The 17348-nt window shown below is 40.7% G+C and overlaps 1 protein-coding gene and 1 long non-coding RNA gene across 42 annotated transcripts in view; one reads left to right on the top strand and one right to left on the bottom strand.

Annotated features, from left to right (window-relative positions):
• The window catches only part of PPP2R2B (protein phosphatase 2 regulatory subunit Bbeta), a 764919-nt gene that overhangs the window by 718886 nt on the left and 28685 nt on the right, over nt 1-17348 (top strand). For all 41 annotated transcript variants that reach the window (XM_081505075.1, XM_081505076.1, XM_081505041.1 and 38 more), the window contains one exon: nt 14464-14633. In XM_081505075.1, coding sequence (XP_081361201.1) covers nt 14464-14633 — 170 coding nt within the window. The remainder of the gene's footprint in view (nt 1-14463; nt 14634-17348) is intronic.
• The window catches only part of LOC145511548 (uncharacterized), a 34781-nt gene continuing 24044 nt past the window's right edge, over nt 6612-17348 (bottom strand). The window contains exons 8-9 of the long non-coding RNA XR_014057937.1: nt 7004-7079; nt 6612-6808 (exon numbers count right to left, since the gene is read on the bottom strand). This is a non-coding gene — a long non-coding RNA (uncharacterized LOC145511548). The remainder of the gene's footprint in view (nt 6809-7003; nt 7080-17348) is intronic.

The following is a 17348-nucleotide window of genomic DNA, read 5'->3' as shown; positions in this document are numbered from 1 at the left end:
TAGTTTTTTGAGGAATCTCCATACTGTCTTCCATAGTGGCTATATCAACATACATTCCCACCAACAGTGCAAGAGGGTTCCCTTTTCTCCACACCCTCTCCAACATTTATTGTTTGTAGATTTTTTTATGATGGCCATTCTGACCCATGTGAGGTGATGTCTCATTATAGTTTTGATTTGCATTTCTCCAATAATGAGCAATGTTGAAGATCTTTTCATATGTTTATTAGCCATCTGTATGCATTTTTTGGAGAAATGTCTCTTTAGGTCTTTTTTTTACCTGCAGGACTTCTCAGCACTTTTAATAGACTAATTGCATCATCGACCGACCCCCCCACCCCCAGATTCAGTAGGACTTTCCAAAGCTCAATTGACTGCAGCATCTGGAATCCCTGACAAATTCCTGAGTGTTCTTCTGAAGTCATGATAGGAAGGCTAGCCTAGGATAATGGGCATTAGTAGAGGAAGCTGTGGAGAAGGCAATGGCAACCCACTCCAGTACTCTTGCCTGGAAAATCCCATGGACGGAGGAGCCTGGTGGGCTGCAGTCCATGAGGTCGCTAAGAGTCGGACACGACTGAGCCACTTCACTTTGACTTTTCACTTTCATGCATTGGAGAAGGAAATGGCAACCCACTCCAGTGTTCTTGCCTGGAGAATCCCAGGGACGGGGGAGCCTGGTGGGCTGCCATCTATGGGGTCGCACAGAGTCAGACACGACTGAAGTGACTTAGCAGCAGCAGCAGCAGAGGAAGCTGACCCTGCTTTTTAGCGGTTGTACTACAATGTACCGTGCGTTTGTGTGTGTTTCTGTTTGGAGATTGTATTGCTTTTAAAATAGTGTCCTGATAAATCATTAGTTTTGAAATTTATTTTTTTGAAATATACTCTCTATTCTCTTCTTCAGCTCCAATTATATTATTAACTTTTATCAATGTAGTCTCTGTTTCTGTGAAATCTTTTTATATTCTCTATTCTCTCTGTTCTTTTGGAGGAGATATTCCAGTTTACTCATTCTCTTTAGTTGTGTCTGCTCCACTGCTAAATGCCTTTATTGTGTTCTAATCGCCCTTGTTTGGTTCTTTTTAATATATTTTCTAATTGTGAAAATTCTTAATCAGGCATTTTATTTGTTGAACTTATGAAACAGTTATTTTAAAGGGTAATATGTCATCTGTCTTTACTTGCTCTGTTTTATTCTCTTTTTTAAAAAAGTTATTTGCCTCTGGGTTGCCTGCTATATTGTTTATTTTTTTTTAATTGAGATCTTAAAAAAAAAATAGAGGAAAGATGAAAGACAAGACCAGTGGAATTCGTAGATCTCATTGTCTGAGAGCTGGGAGGGACCTGGTTGGCAATCCTACCACCATCATATTACAGACAAGGAAACCAGTCCAGAGAGTTAATGTTGTCCAGTCATTCAAATGAGAGGCAGTAGAGAGAGATTAAGAGCTTAGGCTGAAAGCAGACTGAGTTCAAACCCTAGCTGGCTTCCTACCAGCTGTAGAGCATCTGTGCCTGCTTGGACTGATGTGTGGAAAAGCAAAATAAGATCTGTGAATAGCAAATGAATTAATGCATGTAAGGCACATGGCATAAGTGGTAGCTTAACAGGTAGTAGGTAACAGGTAGGTTAATAGGTAGCATAACAGGTAGTAGGTATTATTAAGAGCCAGCTAATTTGAATCCAGCATAGATTCCACCCAGCATTCTTGATTTCCAGTCTGATGTTTTTCCTGGTAGCCCATGGTGGGCAGGGGAAGAGATAAGAAGGAGCAGAGACGTGGACGTGGGCATGCACAGGTATGTCTAAAATATGAGGGAGCCTACTGTGACTTGATTGTTTAAACAGAAACGATACTGACAAAGCAAGGAGAGGCCAAATTGTGGAGGCAGGGTTAGTGAGGCAGACAGACGGTCAGTAGGAAGGCCACCTCTACTACTCATTATCTGCATGATCCTAGGCAAATTACTTAACCACTCCTGATCTATCTCATCTATAATTAGGACAGTGAGAGTAGCTTCTTGATAGGTTTGAGCATTAATGGGATGTATGCAAAGCATGAGGACCAAGAAAGGGTAGTAGATGTTCATGATCGTTGTTGTTAATGTCATTACAGGGGTCTCCAAGGCACAAGCACCCCGTCTGACACATCCCCAGTGAATAATTCTGTGCTATTAGGATTCTCTAGTGGTTTTCCCTACTTTCTTCAATTTAAGTCTGAATTTGGCAATAAGCAGTTCATGATCTGAGCCACAGTCTGCTCCTGGTCTTGTTTTTGCTGACTGTATAGAGCTTCTCCATCTTTGGCTGCAAAGAATATAATCAATCTGATTTCGGTGTTGACCATCTGGTGATGTCCACGTGTAGAGTCTTCTCTTGTGTTGTTGGAATAGGGTGTTTGCTATTACCAGTGCGTTCTCGTGGCAAAACTCTATTAGCCTTTGCCCTGCTTCATTCTGCACTCCAAGGCCAAACTTGCCTGTTACGCCAGGTGTTTCTTGACTTCCTACTTTTGCATTCCAGTCCCCGATAATGAAAAGGACATCTTTTTTGGGTGTTAGTTCTAAAAGGTCTTGTAGGTCTTCATAGAACCGTTCAACTTCAGCTTCTTCCGCGTTACTACTGGTCGGGGCATAGACTTGGATTACCGTGATATTGAATGGTTTGCCTTGGAAACGAACAGAGATCATTCTGTCGTTTTTGAGATTGCATCCAAGTACTGCATTTCGGACTCTTTTGTTGACCATGATGGCTACTCCATTTCTTCTAAGGGATTCTTGCCCACAGTAGTAGATATAATGGTCATCTGAGTTAAATTCACCCATTCCAGTCCATCTTAGTTCGCTGATTCCTAGAATGTCAATGTTCACTCTTGACATCTCCTGTTTGACCACTTCCAGTTTGCCTTGATTCACGGACCTAACATTCCAGGTTCCTATGCAATATTGCTCTTTACAGCATCGGACTTTGCGTCTATCACCAGTCACATCCACAGTTGGGTATCGTTTTTGCTTTGGCTCCATCCCATCATTCTTTCTGGAGTTATTTCTCCACTGATCTCCATTAGCATATTGGGCACCTACTGACCTGGGGAGTTCATCTTTCAGCGTCCTATCCTTTTGCCTTTTCATACTGTTCATGGGGTTCTCAAGGCAAGAATACTGAAGTGGTTTGCCATGCCCTTCTCCAGTGGACCACAATCTGTCAGACCTCTCCACCATGACCCATCCGTCTTGGGTGGCCCCACACGGCATGGCTTAGTTTCATTAAATTGAAGAAAGTAGGGAAAACCACTAGACCATTCAGGTATGACCTAGATCAAATCCCTTATGAGTATACAGTGGAAGTGACAAATAGATTTATGGGACTAGACCTGATAGACAGAGTGCCTGATGAACTATGGACAGAGGTTTGTGACATTGTACAGGAGACAGGGATCAAGAAAATCCCCATGGAAAAGAAATGCAAAAAAGCAAAATGGCTGTCTGAGGAGGCCTTACAGATAGCTGGGAAGAGAAGAGAAGCGAAAAGCAAAGGAGAAAAGGAAAGATATTCTCATCTGAATGCAGAGTTCCAAAGAATAGCAAGGAGAGATAAGAAAGCCTTCCTCAGCGATCAGTGCAAACAAATAGAGGAAAACAACAGATTGGGAAAGACTAGAGACCTCTTCAAGAAAATTAGAGATACAAAAGGAACATTTCATGCAAAGATAGGCTCGATAAAGGACAGAAATGGTATAGACCTAAAAGAAGCAGAAGATATTAAGAAGAGGTGGCAAGAATACACAGAAGAACTGTACAAAAAAGATCTTCACGACCCAGATAATCACGATGGTGTGATCACTCACCTAGAGCCAGACATCCTGGAATGTGAAGTCAAGTGGGCCTTAGAAAGCATCACTACGAACAAAGCTAGTGGAAGTGATGGAATTCCAGTTGAGCTATTTCAAATCCTCAAAGGTGATGCTGTGAAAGTGCTGCACTCGATATGCCAGCAAATTTGGAAAACTCAGCAGTGGCCACAGGACTGGAAAAGGTCAGTTTTCGTTCCAATCCCAAAGAAAGGCAATGCCAAAGAATGCTCAAACTACCACGCAATTGCACTCATCTCACACGCTAGTAAAATAATGCTCAAAATTCTCCAAGCCAGGCTTCAGCAATACGTGAACCGTGAACTTCCAGATGTTCAAGCTGGTTTTAGAAAAGGCAGAGGAACCAGAGATCAAATTGCCAATATCCGCTGGATCATCGAAAAAGCAAGAGAGTTCCAGAAAAACATCTATTTCTGCTTTATTGACTATGCCAAAGCCTTTGCCTGTGTGGATCACCATAAAATGTGGAAAATTCGGAAAGAGATGGGAATACCAGACCACCTGACCTGCCTCTTGAGAAACCTGTATGCAGGTCAGGAAGCAACAGTTAGAACTGGACATGGAACAACAGACTGGTTCCAAATAGGAAAAGGAGTACGTCGAGGCTGTATATTGTCACCCTGCTTATTTAACTTATATGCAGAGTACATCATGAGAAACGCTGGGCTGGAGGAAACACAAGCTGGAATCAAGATTGCCGGGAGAATTATCAATAACCTCAGATATGCGGATGACAGACACCACCCTTATGGCAGAAAGTGAAGAAGAACTAAAGAGCCTCTTGATGAAGGTGAAGGAGGAGAGTGAAAAAGTTGGCTTAAAGCTCAACGTTCAGAAAACTAAGATCATGGCATCTGGTCCCATCACTCCATGGGAAATAGATGGGGAAACAGTGGAAACAGTGTCAGACTTTATTTTTTTGGGCTCCAGAATCACTGCTGATGGTGACTGCAGCCATGAAATTAAAAGACGCTTACTCCTTGGAAGGAAGGTTATGGCCAACCTAGATAGCATGTTTAAAAGCAGAGACATTACTTTGCCAACAAAAGTCCGTCTAGTCAAGGCTATGGTTTTTCCAGTGGTCATGTATGGATGTGAGAGTTGGACGGTGAAGAAAGCTGAGCACCGAAGAATTGATGCCTTTGAACTGTGGTGTTGGAGAAGACTCTTGAGAGTCCCTTGGACTGCAAGGAGATCCAATCAATCCATCCTAAAGGAGATCAATCCTGGGTGTTCATTGGAAGGTCTGATGTTGAAGCTGAAGCTCCAATACTTTGGCTACCTCATGCGAAGGGTTGACTCATTGGAAAAGACCCTAATGCTGGGTAGGATTGGGGGCGGGAGGAGAAGGGGACGACAGAGGATGAGATGGTTGGATGGCATCACCGACTCGATGGACATGGGTTTGGGTGGACTCCGGGAGTTGGTGATGGACAGAGAGGCCTGGCGTGCTGCGATTCATGGGGTCGCAGAGAGTCGGACACGACTGAGCGACTGAACTGAACTGAACTGATTAGGATTCTCTTCACAGCTGCTTCCTCCTCTACCATGGTTCTCTTCTTTTCTTCTCTTGATGTCTTTATTTTCTAGAAGCTAGTCAGAAACCCTGCAAATCAGCAGGATTTCTAATGCCAAGTCAAGGGTCTTCAGGAAAAATACCAGTTCTGATTTGTCTTGAGATCTATCACTCAAGCACTGGATCCTCTTGGACCACATGTTCAGTAAACTGCACAAAATGCAGTGATGCGTCATTTGCATTCCACGAGCTGATTTCCCAGTACCTTTATTCCTACACTGATAATGCAGTAAACTCACTTATTCACATCTGCAATGAAATCTGTGGCTTGTTTAATGTTTATCTGCTCCTCTAGCCTGTGAGTTCCACAAGGATAAGACTGGGTCTATCTTGTTACTTGTGTATTTGGCGTATAGTACAGGGCCTGGCATGCATCACTCAACAAATACTTTCTAATTTGTGTGTTCTAGGTAATGTACTAAGTGTAGTATGTGTGTGTGCATGCACACAAGAGACACTTAAATAACTGAAAAATGATGGCTCAGCCTGAATTAGTGAAAACCTTGAATTACAGGTGACTTGCATTTTTCATACTTTTCAAGGACTTCAATCTGAATGGATAAAGCATTGGTTTGATAGATTCCTTTTAGGACCTGCTTACTAGATAAGTATTATTTTCATTTAAAAATTAAAATGGATCATCAATATTCATTCATTTAACATATTTACTGAGCACTTCCTATGTTCCAGGAAATACAATAGAATGAAATAGACAAGAACCCCAACCCTTATAGAGTTTGTATTCTATAGGAAAGACAAAATCTTTCAAGTATCAGTGCACATAAACTGGAGGAGATGGACAGAGGGAGGAAAGTCTGCCTTGTTGATGACAGATCACAGGGATTAGAATCCAGGGGTGAGAGATGCCCTGAGGGCCTGGGCTTCCTGTGGTGAGAGTCTTGACAGGGTCCTACAAAGTCCTGGAGACCAAACCTATGCTTGCCAATGATGGAGTAAGGCCTGAACTTAGGAGCTTTTGGTAGAGAAGCTGTACACCTTAAGTGTTTGAAATTGATTCATTCTCTTGAGGACTTGGGCTGTCAACAGACTAAAGTAGGACTAGTCATCATTAAGAGCCCTTCCACTAACTTTCATCTAGTTAATGCACAATAAAAAAATATTTCAGTGTGATAACTAGAAAAAAGCAAGAGACTTCCAGCTTTATAGTTCCACGATGCTATATCGATACCACCCTGGTATTTTCTTACAGCTCCTAAAACAAGGTCTTGTACATAGTTTAAGGCAGCTTTGCAACATGATTAAGAACAGAGACTTTGAAGTCAGACAAACCCAAGTTCAAAATTCTACTTCAGGTAAGCTATGGGCTTCCCACCTGATGCAGTGGTAAAGAATCCACCTGCCAAGGCAAGAAATGCAAGAGATGCAGGTTCAATCCTTGAGTCTGAAAGATCCCCTGGAGGAGGAAATGGCGTCCCACTCCAATATTCTTGCCTGGAGAATCCCATGGACAGAGGAGCCTGGTGGGCTACAGTCCATGAGGTCGAAAAGAGTCAGACATAACTGAGTGACTCACACACACACACACACTCACTCCGGTAAGCTACTCGATCTAGCTGTGTTGTCCTTCAACGGGTTGCAAAACCTCTCTGTGCCTTAGTTTTCCACATCTGTAAAATAAGAAATCATGGTTCCCACTTTGTAAGATTGTTATAAGGATTAAATAAGATAAAATATGAAAAGTCTAGGGCCTGAAGAATAAGCTTCCCATAAACAGTAATTATTAATAGCATTGAATATTATTGCTGAATGAATGGAAGGAATTCGTGGAGCTAATATTAAGACTTGGATAAGCACAGACATGTAATGAACTGCAGTGCTGTGCAGATAGGCATGTTATCTATATTCTGGTCTCTGCATTCTACATAAATTTGTGATGGGTTGATTAAACATTATCTTTTTTCATTTCACCTCCATCTTCTGGGGGTATCACTTTAAGGCTTTACAGTGCTGCCACACTGGCCTTCCAATATGCCTAACATTTAGAGAACATATTCCTAGGTATAACCTTGTAAATACTCTTTTACATATTTACATCATTTAAATAGCCCCCAGGTTCTGTAGTCTTCAGTCTCAGATTCTCAAGAGTCTTTTTTATTGAAGTGTAGTTAACTTACAATGTGGTCTTAGTTTCAGGTGTACAATAAAGTGAATCAGTTATATATATATATTATATTTCATATTCTTTTCCATTATAGTTTATTGCAGGATATTGAATATAGTTCCCTGTGCTTGTTGCTTATTTATTTTCTATTTAGTAGTTTGTATATGCTAATCCCAGACTCCTAATTCAATCCTCCCTCCAGGCTTCTCTCTCTCTCTGGTAGTTGCTCAGTCGTGTCCAATTCTTTGTGATCCCATGGACTGTAGCCTGCCAGGCTTCTCTGTCCATGGAATTCTCCAGGCAAGAATACTGAAATAGGTAGCCATTCCCTTTTCCAGGGGGTCTTCCTGACCCAGGGATTGAACCCAGGTCTCCTGCATTGCAGGCAGATTCTTTACTGTCTGAACCTCCAGGGAAGGCCCCCCAAGAGGCTTAGTAAGTGAAATATGATTAGCTAATACAGAATCAGTGCATGCTTTTCATGATAAAAATATCAGCGAATGATATTTACTGAGGACCTACTATGTGCCGAGCAATATGCATGCCTATTCTGCAGCTGGGAAAATGGAATCTCGGAGTCGAAAATAAAATGTGAGCAGCTGGTGACAGAGGCAGAATTGACTGCTATCAGTGTGCAGTTTGGCAAAGTCCTTCCCATTTACTGCCTCAAGCTGTCCAGATGCACTGGGTAGGGGGTGACCGAGCCTCATGGCCATCATTCCTCTCTCTGTGGGGATGCTTGTATGGAGCATGCCGGGAGTTTCTAAGCTCCTGGTCCTAATGAGATTATCTTGCAGAGAAACTAAGGTGGAAATCTAGTATTCAACTATGAGGACACCAATCAGAGTCCAGGGGCCTTGTTAGTGCTTACCAAGAGGTAAGGGCACAGACTGAGACACTGGGTCAGAGATGGTATCGAGTTCATGTTTTTCTGTTTCAATGAGTTTTTTAACTCTCAAGTTCAATTCTGATTGATCAGGGGTTTTTTGTTGTTGCTGTGGAAATTAGTATTTTGGTTTGGTTCATGGTATAATTCAGCAAGGTTTGGAAGACAACTCATTGGATTATATTAGATTTTCTACAAAGAATTTGGGGTTTTTAATTTTTTATTTTATATTGGGGTATGGTTGATTAACAAAGTTGTGTTAGTTTCAGGTGTACAACAAAGTGATTCAGTTATACATATATGTATATCTACTCTTCTTTTCACATTTAGATTATTACAGATATTGAGCAGAGTTTCCTGTGTCAGACAGTAGGTCTTTGTTGGTCATCTCTTTTAAATATAGTAGTCTGTATACATCAGTCCCAAACTCTCAATTTATTTGTCTCTCCCTTCCCCTTTGGAAACCCATAAGTTTATTTTCAGTCTGTGAGTCTGTTCCAGTTTTGTAAATAAATCCACTTGTATCATTTTTTTTAGATTCTGAATATAAATAATATCACATGATATTTTTTTCTCTGACTTAACTTCACTTAGTATGATAATCTTCAGGCCCATCCATGTTGCTGCAAATGGCATTTCATTCTTTTTAATGCCTGAGTAATATGCCATTATATATATGTACCATCATTATCCATTCATCTATTGGTGGACATTTAGGTTACTTCTGTGTCTTGGCTGTTGTAAACAGTGCTTTTTTGTGTTATCTTTGCTTTTGGTATAACGGTGATGGTGGCCTCATAGAACGAGCCTGAGTGTGTTCCTCCCTATACAGTTTTTTGGAAGAGTTTCAGAAGGATATGGTGTTAACTCTTCTCTAAATGTTTGATGAAATTCACCTTGAAGCCATCTGATCCAAGACTTTTATTGGGAATTTTTTAATCACAAGTTCAATTTCAGTACTTGTGATTGGTCTGTCCATATTTTCTATTTCTTCCTGGTTCAGTCTTGGGAGATTGTACCTTTCTAAGAATTTGCCTATTTTATTGGCATTTGGTTGCTTGTAGCAGTTTCTTGTGATCCTTTGCATTTCTGTAGTGTCCATTGTAACTTCTTTTCTTTTTTAATTTAAGGAAAATTGCTGTACAATATTGTGTTGGTTTCTGCCATGCATCAACATGAATCAGCCTCACCGTATACCTAGGTCCCCTCCCTTTGAACCTCCCTCCCACCCCATCTCACCCCCATTGTAACTTTTTATTTCTAATTTTATTGATTTGAGCCCTCTCTGTTTTTCTTAATGAGTCCGGCTAAAAGTTTATCAAGTTTATTTATCTTTTCAAAGAATCAGCTTTTAGTTTCATTGATCTTTTCCATTTTTTTTCATCTATTTCATTTATTTCTGCTCTAATCTTGATGGTTTCTTTCCTTCTACTGACTGGGTTTTGTTTGTTCCTCTTTCTCTAGTTGCCTTAGGTGTAAGGTTACGTTGTTTGAGATTTTGTTTCCTGAAGTAAGACAATATTGCTATAAACTTCTCTCTTAGACATTTTTTATTTTTTAATGGAGTATAGCCAATTAACAAACAATGTTGTGATGGTTTCAGGTGAGCAATGAAGAGACTTAGCCATGCATATACATGTATCCACTGTCCCCCAGAACCCCCCAATCCAGGTTGCACATAACATTGAGCAGAGTTCTCTGTGCTGTGCAGCAGGTCCTTGTTAGTTATCCATTTTAAATACAGCAGTGTGCACATGTCCATCCCAAACTCCCGAACTATCCTTTCCCTCCATCCTTAACCTGCCCCCTGCCCCTGGCAACCACAAGTTTGCCTGTTAGAACTTCTGCTGTGTTTTGGATCCTCGTGCTTTCATTGTCATCTGTCTCTAGGTACTTTTTAATTTCTTCTTTGATTTCTTCAGTGATTCACTGGTTGTTTAGTAGCATATTGCTTAGCTTCCATGTGTTTGTAGTTATTTTGTTGCAATGTTTTTCTTATAGTTGATTTCTAGGCATATAGCATTGTGGTTGGAACGATGCTTGATATGATCTCAATTTTCTTAAATTTACCAAGGTTCCCCCTCTGGGTGCCAGATGCCAAGGCTGGGGACCCTGACATGGGGCTCAGAGCTTTCACTTCTGTGGCAGAACTTCTGTAGTATGATGATTCTTCAGTTTGTGGGTCACCCACCCAGCGGGTATGGGGTTTGATCTTATTGTGATTTCACTCCTTCTACCATCTCGTAATGGTTGCTTCTTTGGATTTAGAATATCTTTTGGTAGGTTCCAGCGTTTTTTTTGTTGATGGTTGTGATTTTGGTGTTTTCATAAGAAGAGATGAGATCACGTCCTTCTACTCCACCATCCTGTCTCCACCTCTAGATTTTCTACATAGAATTTGATAGTGACTCTGTGAGTGCTTTGAATGGGCAGGAAGAGAAATTCTTGGGGGATGAGTTACTCAGTAACCTACAGGCTGATGTTTTGTTTAGCCTAAAACTGTAATACAAGCACTTATCAACCGGAACCATACTCAGCTACCATTACGGTAGGTCAAAAATAATTAAATGTAGGCAAATATGTATAGCTCAATATCATGCAAGCTAACCACCTATAAGGCCAAGATTTTGTTAAATTATCTGGCTTTGGTTCCAATCAAGCAGCAAATATTTTTTAATTTATTTTTTATTGAAGGATAATTGCTTCACAGAATTTTGCTGTTTTCTGTCAAACCTCAACATGAATCAGCCATAGGTATGCATATATCCCCTCCCTTTTGAACCTCCCTCCCATCTCCCTCCCCACCCCACACCTCTAGGTTGATACAGAGCCCCTGTTTGAGTTTCCTGAGCCATACAGCAAATTCCTGTTGGCTATCTATTTTACATTTGGTAATATAAGTTTCCATGTTACTCTTTCCATACATCTCAACCTCTCCTCCCCTCTCCCCATGTCCATAAGTCTGTTCTCTATGTCTGTTTCTCCACTGCTGCCCTGTAAATAAATTCTTCAGTACCATTTTTCTAAATTCCATATATATGCATTAGAATACGATATTTATCTTTCTCTTTCTGACTCACTTCACTCTGTATAATAGGTTCTAGGTTCATCCACCTCATTAGAACGATGAGTTCCTTTTTATGGCTGAGTAATATTGCATTGTGTATATATACCACAACTTCTTTATCCATTCATCTGTCGATGGACATCTAGGTTGCTTCCATTTTCTAGCTATTGTAAATAGTGCTGCAGTGAACAATGGGATACATGTATCTTTTTCAGTTTTGGTTTCCTCAGGGTATATGCCGAGTGGTGGGATTGCTGGGTCATATGGTGGTTTTATTCCTAGTTTTTAAAGGAATCCCCATACCATCTTCCATAGTGGCTGTATCAATTTACATTCCCACCAACAATGCAAGAGGGTTCCCTTTTCTCCACACTCTCTCCAGCATTTGTTTGTAGAGGTTTTGATGATGACTATTCTGACTGGTGTGAGGTGATATCTCATTGTAGTTTTGATTTGCATTTCTCTTAATAATGAGCAAATTGAGCATCTTTTCATGTGTTAGCCATCTGTATGTCTTCTTTGGAGAAATGTCTGTTTAGGTCTTTTTCCTACTCTTTGATTGGGTTGTTTGTTTTTCTGGTATTGACTTGGTTGAGCTGCTTGTATATTTTGGAAATTAATCCTTTGTCAGTTGTTTCATTTGCTATTGTTTTTTCCCATTCTGAAGGTTGTCTTTTCACCTTGCTTATAGTTTCCTTTGCTGGGCAAAAGCTTTTACGTTTAATCAGGTCCCACTTGTTTACTTTTGTTTTTATTCCCCTTACTCTAGGAGGTGGGTCATAGAGGATCTTGCTTTGATTTATGTCATTGAGTGTTCTGCCTATGTTTTCCTCTAAGAGTTTTATAGTTTCTGGTGTTACATTTAGGTCTTTAATCCATTTTGAGTGTATCTTTGTGTATGGTATTAGGAAGTGTTATAAATTCATTCTTTACATGTAGCTCTCCAGTTTTCCTAGAACCATTTATTGAAGAAGCTGACTTTGCCCCATTGTATAGTCTTGCCCCCTTTGTCAAAAAGAAGGTACCCATAGGTGCACGGGTTTATTTCTGGGCTTTCTATCTTGTTCCATTGGTCTATATTTCTGTTTTTGTGCCAGTACCATACTGTCTTTATGACTGTAGCTTTGTAGTACAACCTGAAGTCAGGAAGGTTGATTCCTCCAACTCCATTCTTCTTCCTCAAGACTGCTTTGCTATTCAGGGTCTTTTGTGTTTCATATGAATTGTGAAATGTTTTGTTCTAGTTCTGTGAAAAATGCCATTGGTAATTTGATAGAGATCACATTTAATCTGTAGATTGCATTTGGTAGTATAGTCATTTTCACAATATTGATTCTTCCTACCCAGGAACATGGAATATCTCTCCATCTGTTTATGTCATCTTTGATTTCTTTCATTAGTGTCTCATAATTTTCTGTGTACAGTTCTTTTGTCTCCTTAGGTAGGTTTATTCCTAGATATTTAATTCTTTTTGTTGCAGTGGTGAATGGGATTGATGCCTTAATTTCTCTTTCTGATTTTTCGTTGTTAGTATATAGAAATGCAAGTGATTTCTGTGTATTGATTTTGTGTCCTGCAACTTAAGCAACAAATGTTTATTGAACACTTATGTGCAAAACCCTCAGTACAAAGATAAGAAAAAACAAAATTCTGCCGTCAAGAAGCTCACATCCTAGGTGAGATAAGCTGTGGCTTGTTAAATACTAATGTGAAAAATGATGCTTTCTTTGGGAGAGAACCCAAGCAAATGGTAACTGAACGGGCCAGACCAAGTGTGATAGGACGTCAGAGAAAAGATCATTTGGTCTAAAATAATATGTAAGTAAAAGATGAGGCATATAAATCAAGCAGAATATGACACAATTGAAGGAGGAACCATCAGGACATAAAAATGGGAAATATCCAGAGGTATGGTGTATATCCAGTTTGAACTAGAGAAGTTCAAAAAAAGGTTAGAAAGATTAATTAAGGCAGCTTACAATAAGCTTCAGTGTCTTTTATTCCTGTAAGTGCTTTTTTAATTCCTGTAAGTGCAAGTCAGCTGAATCTATGGGAAAAGAAAAGCAGCAACTGGATACCAGAGCAAATAGAAAACACAGACAAAAGACACTGTAGCCGGAGTTTACCTGTGAGACTGAAGCTCAGGAAAGTTAAATAACTTGCCCAAGGTCACACAGCTAGACAATGGTAGTCTGACCTTAAGCCTAAGGCAGTCTGGCAGCAAAGTCCCGCTATTAAACATCATGATCCAAGAGAGAGGAATACATATGTTCACACAAAAACTTGTATGTGAATATTCATAGCAGCATTATATGGTATATAATATATAGTATAAAATACATGTATAGTACGATTCCATTCATGTGAAATTTTTAGAATAGGCAATTTCATAAAACAAGAAAATAGATTAGTGTTTGCCTCGGGCTGCATAAATTAGGGAACGGGAGTAAGTGCTAATGGGTATGAAGTAGTTCAGGGTTTTTTGTGGGGGGGAGGAGATGATGCAAATGTCCCAAATTTAGACTTTGTTGATGATTGCGTGGTTTGGTGGTATTATCTTTATGTGATTATATTAAATTCTATGGTATGTGAATTACATCTCAAAAAAGTAGAAAAAAAATTTTAAGCATCTAAGAGGACTACATTTTGGTATGTAGCAATGTATACCATGGGGAAATGTGAAACAGAGCTTGTGCAAGCAGTCAGCTCTGTGAACCGGACAAGTCCCGTGAGAGTCCTTCCATGAGAAACATGATATAGAAACCAGTGACAGCTTGTTCTACTGCCAGGGAGCTGACAGCTCTGCGAGCAACTAACATTCTGCCGATTCCAACCCTATGCCAAGTTAGACGGTTGGCTTTCTAGCTGGCTCAAACACGTTCACATCAGTTAATAAGGAGGTACTAAATTTGTTGTGTTTTGCTTTTTGTTCTGCAGTTTTTGAAGAGCCAGAAGATCCAAGCAACAGGTCGTTTTTCTCTGAAATTATCTCTTCAATTTCGGATGTGAAGTTCAGCCACAGTGGGAGGTATATCATGACCAGAGACTATCTGACCGTCAAAGTCTGGGATCTCAACATGGAAAACCGCCCCATCGAGACTTACCAGGTACAGAGCCCCACCCACCCACACGTACACTGGGCACTTGAAGGTTCCGAGTCAGCCTCTGCCTGCAAAGGCTTACGGTGTAGACTAAAAGACACGAAGAGCCACCTGAGTATCCAGAAATAGCTGGTAGGCAGGTCAGTGTAAGTTTGGACAGATCTAGCCTAAAGGAAAGGTCAGGAACTACCCTGAGGCCCTAGGGATTACAGGCTGGGAAGAGGGAATGGATCTGGCAGGAGAGGTTGGAGAAAAGTGCTGGTGAAATGGGTCAGAAGCTGAGAGGAGTCCTGAAAGCCAACTGGAGAAACTGTCTCAAGGAGGAAGTCACCAACTGCTGAGCAGTGTTGTTGAATCAAGAGAGGACTGAGAAAGGGCCACTGGATTTAGTGACGTGAAAGTTATCAGGTACCTTAATGACAGAGGTGAAGTGGTAGGAATAAATGTCTGATTGGAGTGGGTTCGAGAGAGATTGTAAATGGAGGGTGTGAACGTAGTGAAATTTGGAAAGAGATTTTGTTTTGAAGAGGAACAGAGAAATCAGATAGTAGCTGGCAGAGGATGCAGGATTGAGGAAGGCATCATAGCTTGTTTTAGGGTGATAGAAGGAAGCCAGTAAAGAGTGGGCTAACTGAAGCAGTCAGCTTCTCAAGGGAACATACTCCGTTGCAGAATTAGATATAGATGAGATGGACAATTCATCCATCATCAAAGGAAAGAGAGAAGAGTAAAAACAGCTACAGATGCAGATTTGTGATGGGAACATACAGATGGTTTCTCATCCTATTTTCCAGTCAAATAAGAAGCAAGATCATTAGCTGAGTAAGAAGGGAAAGTGCAAAATATTCCTCTAAAAGAGCGAACTGACTAGGGCACTATGGTAGGCTTGCAATGGGATCCACTTATTTATATATTTTAAGTAAGACAAATCTGTGTGATTGGGTGTTTCCTCCCAGCCACATGAGCCTGCTTGGTACAGGTAAGGAAGGGCAGAAAGTTAGATTTAACCAGTGGTAGGGTTTTACCAAGTGACTACAAGGGAAGGAGGGGAAAAGGCAAGTTTGTTGAAAGTACTGATTAAACGAGTGATTGGAATGAGGGGCCACTGAATCTAAGGTAGGTAAGGAGGCAAGTGAAGAACTGATAGAATCAAGATACTAAAGGGCATGAATTAAAATGATAGGAGGCAGCAATAGATTGATATTTATTAGACAAGCAAAGTTACAGTGATGACAAGGCTCATAATATGACCAAGAAAGCAAAGGACAAAACTCACTGAAAATAATGAGGCCAAATAACAGTCCAGAGTGTTTGAATTCCTAAGAATGACAGCAGGAATGGTGATGGAAGAGAGATCGAGGCACTAGAGTGGCTTCCAAGCATGAGGCAGAGGGATTGTTCATGACTCTAAGAAGGATGGGGAGCAGGAAGTAGTGTTTGATGGCATGACTTTGAAGAAGCTGAGGCACGAATGATGGTCCAGAGGAACACAGAGCCCACTCACCTTGGCACATGAGGGCAGAAGTCCAGCTGCCACATGAGAGGCCTCGGGAGAAGCAGGATATGTTCAGAGAGGAGGTTGAGGACACTGAGGACTTTGACAGCTGACTGTGATGCTGTAAAAGGTTTGGGGGCCAGAATTGAAGACTGCAGATGAGGTGGAAGTAGTCTGGTTACCCCTGTGGTTCACCTTGTGGTTCAAATAGCATCCCTGTGTGCTTGTGGTCTTATTCTCCCCTAACCCTTGCCCTCAAGCTCCTGCTAACAGCCCAACCATTTGGTGTTAAGTGCGGGAACTAGAAGCTAGGAGTGTTGTTGACAGAGGTGTGGCCTGCTGGAGAGCCCCAGCTAGAGAAGAGTGGATTAGGCTACACTGTGGGGGAGCAGTTGGTGCTTTTATTATACCACATTCATTACCAGGATCATAGTAAGTAAAGAAAAGAATACTTGTATAGGGATAGGTTTTAAACGTAACTAGTAAAGTAAGCATTCAAAACTGAACCGTTAAAACTATGTTTTAATTATTCCTAAGTAAGCATTGGGGCTTCCCTATTAGCTCAGTTGGTAGAGAATCTGCCTGCAATGCAGGAGACCCTGGTTCGATTCCTGGGTCAGGAAGATCCCCTGGAGAAGGGAAAGGCTACCCACGCCAGTATTCTGGCCTGGAGAATTCCATGGACTGTATAGTCCAGGGGGTCGCAAAGAGTTCAACATGAGTGAGCGGCTTTCACTTTCAAGTAAGCATTACCCTGGAGATGAGCTTGCCTTTCTCACTGGGTCTGAAACTGATTTTCCTTCAAAAATGAAAGCTTTGTTTCTGTGGCTGCTTTTTCAACAGTAGATTTCTCAGCTAATCTTTGGTACTTTTATTTTAGACAAAAGACTTAACAACAAAGCTAGCTAGCTGTGCCATAAAGTAATAATTAGCATTTTAAAGTCATTGTTCTCAAACTACATTTAGCGAGTGGTAGGCTTAGAAATCTCTGTAGAATACTAAGAAATAGAACCCATGTATGGAAATTAAGCAATGCAAAAATTTAGATGGTGTATTTGAAGGCAATCTAGTTAAGTTTATATACCATATCAAAGGTGGTAATACACCATACCCAAGCTCATTGGAACAGAGCGAAGAAACAATATTTGGAACATGGAGAGAAAAGCATCAAATAGGATGAGTCTAAGGTAAGGCATCCATGTGAGTGTACAGAGAGGGAGAAATAC

The sequence above is a fragment of the Giraffa tippelskirchi genome, chromosome 6 (assembly GCF_054371585.1).
Source record: "Giraffa tippelskirchi isolate mGirTip1 chromosome 6, T2T-mGirTip1v1.2.pri, whole genome shotgun sequence".
Classification (NCBI taxonomy): Eukaryota; Metazoa; Chordata; class Mammalia; order Artiodactyla; family Giraffidae; genus Giraffa; species Giraffa tippelskirchi.
The sequence above is the reverse complement of the archived record's forward strand: the minus strand, read 5'-3'. Positions and strand labels throughout refer to the sequence as shown.